This window comes from Anopheles coluzzii, chromosome X, assembly GCF_943734685.1.
Source record: "Anopheles coluzzii chromosome X, AcolN3, whole genome shotgun sequence".
In the NCBI taxonomy this organism is placed as follows: domain Eukaryota; kingdom Metazoa; phylum Arthropoda; class Insecta; order Diptera; family Culicidae; genus Anopheles; species Anopheles coluzzii.
The window spans coordinates 232,744-240,668 of record NC_064669.1 but is presented as its reverse complement, the minus strand read 5'-3'; the positions used below and the strand labels follow the sequence as shown (position 1 = coordinate 240,668).

Sequence of the window (7,925 nt, the reverse complement as noted above, 5' to 3'; positions counted from 1 at the left end):
AATAATCAATCTAGCAACGGTTTCATCCGCAAATTAGAGTGTCAGGAAAGCAATTTTATAGCATTAGCATAATTATACAGTGTATTAGCTGCAGAATAGAATAGCTACAGGTAGCGTTAATCTAAATCTAGTTGAAGCACAAAGATATGCGGCATGTTCTTGCTTGAGGATAATGTTAAAGCAATCATTTTGAATGTATTATGCAATGTATGTTGCAATGTATACATAAAATATATAAACAAATTATGTTCGAAACAGGGGCTAAAGCTGCAACCAAATGTTAGAGAAAAAGAAAAATTATTAATATGTCTATATGAGATTACGCAAATATCGAAAGTCAATGTGTCACTTTCAAAGCATCCAATAAAGGATGAAAACAATCATCAGGATGTACTTTGCGGAAGTGATACTCCACCAAGAGATGAACCTATGCCGGGTGCACTAAGTTTTGCAACCGAGCTGACGGTTGTGCCACAGCCGTTCGAACAACATAATCAGGCCGATAATAAACTGGGCTACGAAAACATCATAATTCAAACTAGTCTAAAGCGTATAAAACAGCATGAAATTGGTGCAGGTATGTAGTTATTATTATGCAATTCTAAAATCGCATTACTGAAATGCTCAAACTAATGTGTTGGTTTTTAAACCATTCAAGCACCTATGTTCATGAAAACCATATTTGTCGCCCTTATCACACTAGACAGTGTGCATTCCGTGCTGTACGACGTTGGTGCTGCGCATTGTGCTTTTGCTTGTCGGGACCTCCTAGTAAAGCTTGTATTGAAATCGTAGCGATCCACAGACACAGGATGGGGGCTGTGTGTGCGATATGGAAAATCAATACACGTACATGAAATTGGCGCGCTTCTTCGATACACACATTAAAACCAAATCGACAGCGTAGTTGGCCAGTGATTTAGAGAGTGAAAAAAAATTGTGCTAGTGTTTCAACAATTTCAGATTTTTATTACGATTTTTTTTCAGTTTTTGTGTGACAAACAAGTGATTCTGTGTATCGAAAGATGTAAGTATTATAATCTTTTTATACAAAAAAAAAAAAACAAAAAACGGTGGCAGGTATCGGGTATTGGGGGGCGTTAACACGTTCAGCGCGACGCCGATTTTCATCCAATTTCCATTCCGCCGGCATCACCAGCGCAAACAGTTGAATTTCAACTTAACATTATCTCATCACAATTAACTTTTTCTTTCTTTTTGCAACATTTTCAACGTTGATTATTACATAAATTATGTTGTGGGTGCAAAAAGTTGTTTGACCAACGGAATATTTCTTGGAAAACGTTTCTTGTACCTGCGCACCGCTGCTATTCATGCTGGTAAAGTACAGTTATGGCCAATGATTGTTTTCCCAGTGGAAAAAATATAAATATAAATATAAAAACAATAAATAAATAAATATAAATATATAAAATTGGCATGGCATATGGCATAAATTGGATTGTTAAACTTTGCTATTTTATTCAAAAACAAAGCAGAAAAAATGCAATGAAACACAAGGATTGATGATGATGATAATGATATCGGATTGTATTAATAATGAGACAAAAGCATAGCATTTTCTGCGGCGAAAAAGAAGCGTTTACTTCGTACTTTCGTGATATTCTTTACAAAGTTAAGTTGACGTTGCTCTTTGTAGTCAGTTTTGATGAATGAAGAAAGAAAGTTTTATTTTCTTATAATTTGTGTGTTAGCTTGTTTGCGGAATGCGCCCTTTTACGTTTTTTTTTTCATTATAAACATCTAACCCATACACTTGCGGCCATGAGAAATATAAACTAATTAAGTACCTGGCATTCATTTTATGTGTGTATGTCTGTTTTTTTCTGTTTCTGCACAACAACCACTTCCACCCACCTAGTTCTTCGACACGTAGTGTAGCGTGTGAAAGTGTTTTTTTTTTCCTTCGGATTTTTTGGTAATACCTGCTTGCTAATACACTTACTGCAAGTTTGAATTGTTACAATAATGCAAACCAACCGCCGCCCCCTCCCCTCCCAATACAATAGTTAGGATTTAATTTTCCGTTAAATTAAGTACGTATGATGCACCTTCTCCTAATTGCCCGATTATTGCGACCCCTCGGGAATGTGAAGGATTGAGAAGCACAAGAAAAGAGCTTAATTTTGGGGCTGGAAATGAAACTTTGCTATAGGTATGAACCATTGGGGGCATTTATTTTCCTATCGTTTGGAGCTTGTATTCTTCCTTGCATAGCTTGGGTATTGACCAATACTACCATAAAAATCTGTTTTTTTACACTTCCACTGTTCGCCTTTCCAATAGTGTATTCTACACATAACATACCCCGGAAGGAGGAAGAATAAGGAGAAGGGGGAGGTTCAAAACTATTGTTGGAACCGATAAGAGAACTTACATAGTGTTTTTAGGACAAACGAATTTGGATGTCACGAAAGGTTGAACGGGTCTCAGCGGGACGCGGGGTACATAAAAAATAAACAATCGAACAAATTATGCACATCAATAATATGACTACTTACATAACTAATACAACTAAATAATACGTTGCGTCATTTCAATGTTTAACCATTTCAAAGATTGCATGGTTATTTTAATCATGCTACCGCTCTTCTGCCATTGAAAAAACCTGCCAAAGGCGTTCTTTGCTTTGTCGCAAAGGAACTGTGATTTAAGTAAACGTGTTCCATGTAATACCATTACAGTTAACGTTTGTTTAAGTACATACATACGAGCACCTGAGGGCCAGGTTGCAATCGACAAACAACATGAAGTATTAAGTAGCACACCGGCAATTGCAGGCTGGGCGCCACTGAGAGGAATGGCAGAAGTCTTTCACTCCATCGGTTTTTGTTTGCATACGAGATGAAGACGATATTGTAAACTGTCTTACAGCGTGTGGGTTACTGCGGGATAACATTACCGAAACGTAACGAAACTCAAATTACGCGTTTGCACAGAAGATTCCTTTATAGAACATCAACAAAAAAAAATCCCTGTGGACAGGATTGATTTTTGAGTGTTTTTTCTTCCTCCCTTAATTGTTACTTTTTTGTTTTTGCTTTCGGCTATTTCCCTATTGCGCTTGCAGTGTGTGTGTTTTTTGTTTTGTTTCATATTTAATAATTAATCTACAAATGTCCAATAAGTGCACAAACGTGGGTTGCACATAAGTTCCTCGGTATCAAATGCTAGCCTGTATTTTTCTTGCTTTGGTACACACACACAAGCCACTTCTCGTACTGCTAACGTTTACGGCGTACCCACTCTCTTCCGTTCCCATTTGCCGACATTTGCCCACACACCTTTTTCCATCCTACTAGTCGGTACCTGTTTTCTTCATGTTTTCTTTTTTACTTCCAGACCTAGCTTAAGAAGTTTAATTAATGTTTGCTATTTTAAGCGTTTATCAAACTTACTTTTTTTGTTGATTTTTTCCCATTAAGTACCTTTTTGTTTTTTAAATACTACACGAGCACATTTAGGCAGGATTTTTGTTTTTTGTGTGTCTTTTTCTTTTAAACATTTGCTTACTTAGAATGTTGTTCTGCTTTCTGTCTCTGTTTTTTATTTTTTGTATTTTCCTTTTTTTGCAATTGATTTTTTGTATGTTTGCTTTTCCTTTTCTGTGTTACTACTGCTCTCAGCTTTTGCTGGCTGTGTGTGAGTGTCTCGCATCCTCAGTTTCCCACAAGTTCTCATTACTGCTGATATCGATTTGAATGTATCGTACTGTGTGCGTGCGTGCGCGCTCGCTTGCTTCCAACTTTCACTTGTATTGTTTTAATATTGTTCTATTTAATATTATTTTGGCACGTGAAATAAGGTTTTGCGTTAGTTGCATTTTTCTCTCGCTCTTCCGCTTTTTTTTATTTTTTTAATATCTCGCATTTTCACTTCTATGACTCGTGTTACGTTTTTAGCGGCGAATCTGTGAGTGTAGTGTGTGTGTGTGTGGGAATGTTTTATGTAAAACGAACGCGTTTACGCGCGCTTCGCCCTTTTTTGTAGTTGCTGGTTGCCTTCATTAAACGTTATTACACTACCGATCAAATCAAAACCAAATGCGAGTATGTGTGTGTGTGTGTGCGCGCGATTAAAAAAATAACAAAAAATCAACCGAAAGCCATACTATGGGGACAATGGGGTAAACGAACGGATTCATCTGCGCCGAGCTGTACGGAAGATTATTAATTGCATTTGCAAACGCGCGTTTCGATGAAGTAAGGGGGTGGAAGGGAGAAGAGGAATGATATATTCGGGGGAGCGTTTTCATAGTTAATGTTTTTTTTACGTTCAGCTTTGGTTTCTTTACTCATATGTTTTTTAATCGTTTGTATGTAATGGCTAATGTAAAAATTCGCGGACGGATAACCTCAGAATGTTGCATATCTCTCTAACTCTTTGCTTCGCCTTGTGTTTTTTATCGCTATCTCTCACCCTTCCGTTTTACGTCTTGTCCTTAACCCATTAATATTACTACTGGCGCTTTATGCTATAATTACGCTCGTCTATACGCCTTGTAGATTTTCACCTCCACCACCACCATTGCACTACCATTTGGGGAATGTATCTTGCGCATAGTACATACACACAAATTCGCCAATTTCTCTACATTACCGTCATTTCCCGTCTTTTTTTTTAATGTGGCCACGCGCTAATCAGAGGCCAGAACATGCGGCATTTGATTTCGTTTGTGTATGTTTGTTTGCTTGTTCTTTTTTTGTTTGTTTGTTTTACTTTTCTACCTTTGCACTTCTCTCACTCTTACGCCCGTATAATGTAAATGCAGTGTGTTACTTCTCCTCTGTTTAGTTCCACAGTAACCGTCTCCTCCCCCCCCATCCAATTAACATCCACCCCCACCTATATTGCAGCAACTTGCTGTTAGCTCAATATATGTATAATATATATACTTTTTTGTTTTTGTTTTGCTTTATAATCGATTTCTTTAAAAGGCTGTTATTAAAATCTTTACAATTTGGCATTCATGTACTAATGAACTTGCGTTAATGTAAATCTGTGTTCTGTATGTGTGTCAGCATGTGTTGGTTTTGTGTGTATGTGTTTTGTTGCTTTACGGTAGTCTAGGTAGTTTATCGATATTGTTTACAACTAAGTTATTGCGTTTCATTTGCTTGCTTATCCTTTCCTGTTCCGCGCCAACAGTCCTATTAACGATACTTGCTCGGGACCCAAGAGTAAATAGTCCTTGCAAAAGGACTATAGTAAGCTATCGGGGCACAGAACGCATTTGCTTGCTTATCTTTATATGCTGCCAAATATAGAAAAAAAAGTTTCTTAAAACATCCACACTTGGACGGGGTTCACAAAAAAAGGAACGCTAACAGTACAGTAGTACAGTACAGTATTACACACATATGCACACGGACACGTAGGATAAAGCTAGTGCTGAACTGGAATAGCTCCAAGAATAAATATAAAAACAAAACATTACTCCACCTCAAGCACAACGTGTACAGGATTCAGTTAAAAAGAACAAATAGAGCTGCAAATCTCAAATAAAGCTTCATACCGTATAATCAACTGTGTCAACACGACAGGCAGCACCTGAGTCATGCCGCCGCGTGTGTCCTGTCAGCACCGTGACAAAACGATTCACCTTAGAGCCCCATGCAGGTTTCACTAGCTCTCCCTCATATGATCAAAAATCCAAGGTTTTTTTTTCTCTCTCTACGCACGGTTTCCATATAAAGGCTAGCTAATTTTAAACCTCCTATCCGTTTTTGTGGCTGTGTGATTCTTTCCTTCCATCCTTCTCTTCGTATTAAAATGCTTCCCTAGTTGCTTCATGCTAATGCAATGCAGTAAAACCACGGAAAGGTGGGGTAAGGGGAGTAGGGGGGTGGAGCTATCGGAGTGCGGTTGAAAGGGGATTTTATGTGGGGTATCGTTTGCCTTTCTGCTTTCTGCTGCGCCTATGCCAGCCCCACAGCGACAAAACATCTTGGATGTATGCCCCACCCGCAAAATGGAGGAATCGTTCGCTTCACCACTTCAACCCTATCATCATCATTGGAATGCTTGAGTTCCAGTTCTGTTTGCTTAGTCTTTTGTGTGTGGGTAGGTACGTGTACGTGTGGTTAGGGATGTCACGTACGTAAGTTGTTTTTTTTTGCGAATAAAAGTATGGTTTAAGTACATGCGTCGTTCGCTGCGTCACACTATTTCGTCGGTTCTGCTCAGAAAACCGAGTCGTCGTGCAATTTGTCACTAAAATCTATGTTGCGATTAAGGATGCAGTTAATTGAGTTTGGCAATTTCTAAGTGTCGGTGCACTTCACGGTTTGTGGCTTGCATATATGCGCGTTTTTTGTGTGTGTTAGCTGTGGTGTTACTTGCACCACTACAAAGGGTGAAGGTAACACGGCTCGAAACGGTAACCACAACCTTTCCCGCGCCTGTATTCCGCTGTTCTGACGGAAAGTTGATTGCACTTCACGCACACGTTCGTCCTGCGCACGGCGTCCTACTCGGTGCTGGTGCCGTCACGTTACATTTCGGTTTGACTAGCGCCTTCAGATCGGAGCAGCAACGGAGGCTTCAGTAGCGCTGCTGGTACTCGTGATGCCAGCGGTTGAAGTCGATATGGAACACGATGATGGATCCAGTCGCCAAACCGGCCAGCAAATACCTGTGCGGGAAGTAGAGCGCAATGGTTACTATTTGAGTAACGATAACATGTAGGAAAACTGCTTACTTCTGGTCGTGCGTGAGGGCCAGCGAACGTATACCACTGTTGCAGGCCGGGAAAGCGTACAGCGGTGCGAGGTTGAACGTTCGCCACACCTCCACGATGCCCTTGTTACCGGCGGTCATTAAATACTCGCCATCCCGAGACAGCAGCATGCACTGGAAAGCACGATAACGAGAGAGAGAGAAAGAGTAGGCTACAGTTTGCACCCAAAATGCTGCTGCGAAGGCAGACAATCTACCTGCAGATTATCGTTGTGCGACTCGTAGCGCAGCAGCTTTCCGTTGATCGTGTACGCGGCCACGCTGCCCTCGTCATAGTTGACGACGATGAAACCTTCGCGCGAGAGCGTTATGTTTTCTGGCGAGATGAAATCCTTCGGCGCCTCCAGCGACCGCAACAAATCACCGAACGTCGTGTGGACTAGTACCGGGCCGTCTGGAACGATTAAAATAAAAAAGATGCCAATGAGAAAAGTTTACTAGGCAAAGGGAATGAGAATTAAAAGGGTGGCAAACATACTTATCGAACCGGAAACAACCAGACCGAGCTCGGCACTGATCACCACCGACGTGACGGCCGTCTCGTGTCCTGTCAGCGTAGCGCGAGGTGTTGGTATCTGGAAAAATTGTTGATATTAAAAACAGGCGATCGAAACTGTGCAATACGGAGATGAACTGTCAGTTGGTCAGGTAAGTCAAGTATGTTCAAGTATGTATCGAGACAAACATTGACGACAACGTGGCCTTAGACCAGGTGATGCTTTACAGACAAAAACGACTTGGAATTGGAGGCAAAATCGCTCAGCTGACATGCCGGAGCCTTACCTCGCCCTCGCCAACAATCGACTGCGTGCGGGCATTCCAGTGCCACAGCAGTATGGTGCAGTCGGCCGACCCGGACGCAATGTAGCAATCGGACGTGATGTTACACTCCGACCGCGACAGGCAGGTCACCACGCCAAAGTGACCGAAGATGATCTGCACGATCTTGGCCGTCTCGGTGGAGAACACGCGGAAGCTGTTGTCCCAGAAGCCGCACGCGATCAGGAACCGGCTGTCCACGGTGGTGACGTAGCAGTTCGACTTGATCTGCAGCTTCTGGCTAAAGTTGTCGCCCAGGTGGCGCCGATTCTGCTGGTTGCTGTTGTTGTGTCCATTGATTTGTGCTGCAAAAAAAAAGAGAAACGCCCGAAACGATAGGTTGATGA

The 7,925-nt window shown here is 41.1% G+C and overlaps 2 protein-coding genes across 29 annotated transcripts in view; one reads left to right on the top strand and one right to left on the bottom strand.

Moving 5' to 3' along the window:
• Window positions 1-7,925, top strand: part of LOC120953861 (histone acetyltransferase p300) — a 277,036-nt gene that overhangs the window by 162,935 nt on the left and 106,176 nt on the right. The gene's annotated exons all lie outside the window — the stretch shown is intronic.
• The window catches only part of LOC120953968 (neurobeachin), a 28,222-nt gene continuing 21,961 nt past the window's right edge, over window positions 1,665-7,925 (bottom strand). For all 22 annotated transcript variants that reach the window (XM_040374508.2, XM_040374489.2, XM_040374482.2 and 19 more), the window contains 5 exons: window positions 7,543-7,883; window positions 7,238-7,334; window positions 6,957-7,153; window positions 6,722-6,873; window positions 1,665-6,655 (listed from right to left, as the gene is read on the bottom strand). In XM_040374508.2, coding sequence (XP_040230442.2) covers window positions 6,565-6,655; window positions 6,722-6,873; window positions 6,957-7,153; window positions 7,238-7,334; window positions 7,543-7,883 — 878 coding nt within the window. In that variant the 3' untranslated portion in view covers window positions 1,665-6,564. The remainder of the gene's footprint in view (window positions 6,656-6,721; window positions 6,874-6,956; window positions 7,154-7,237; window positions 7,335-7,542; window positions 7,884-7,925) is intronic.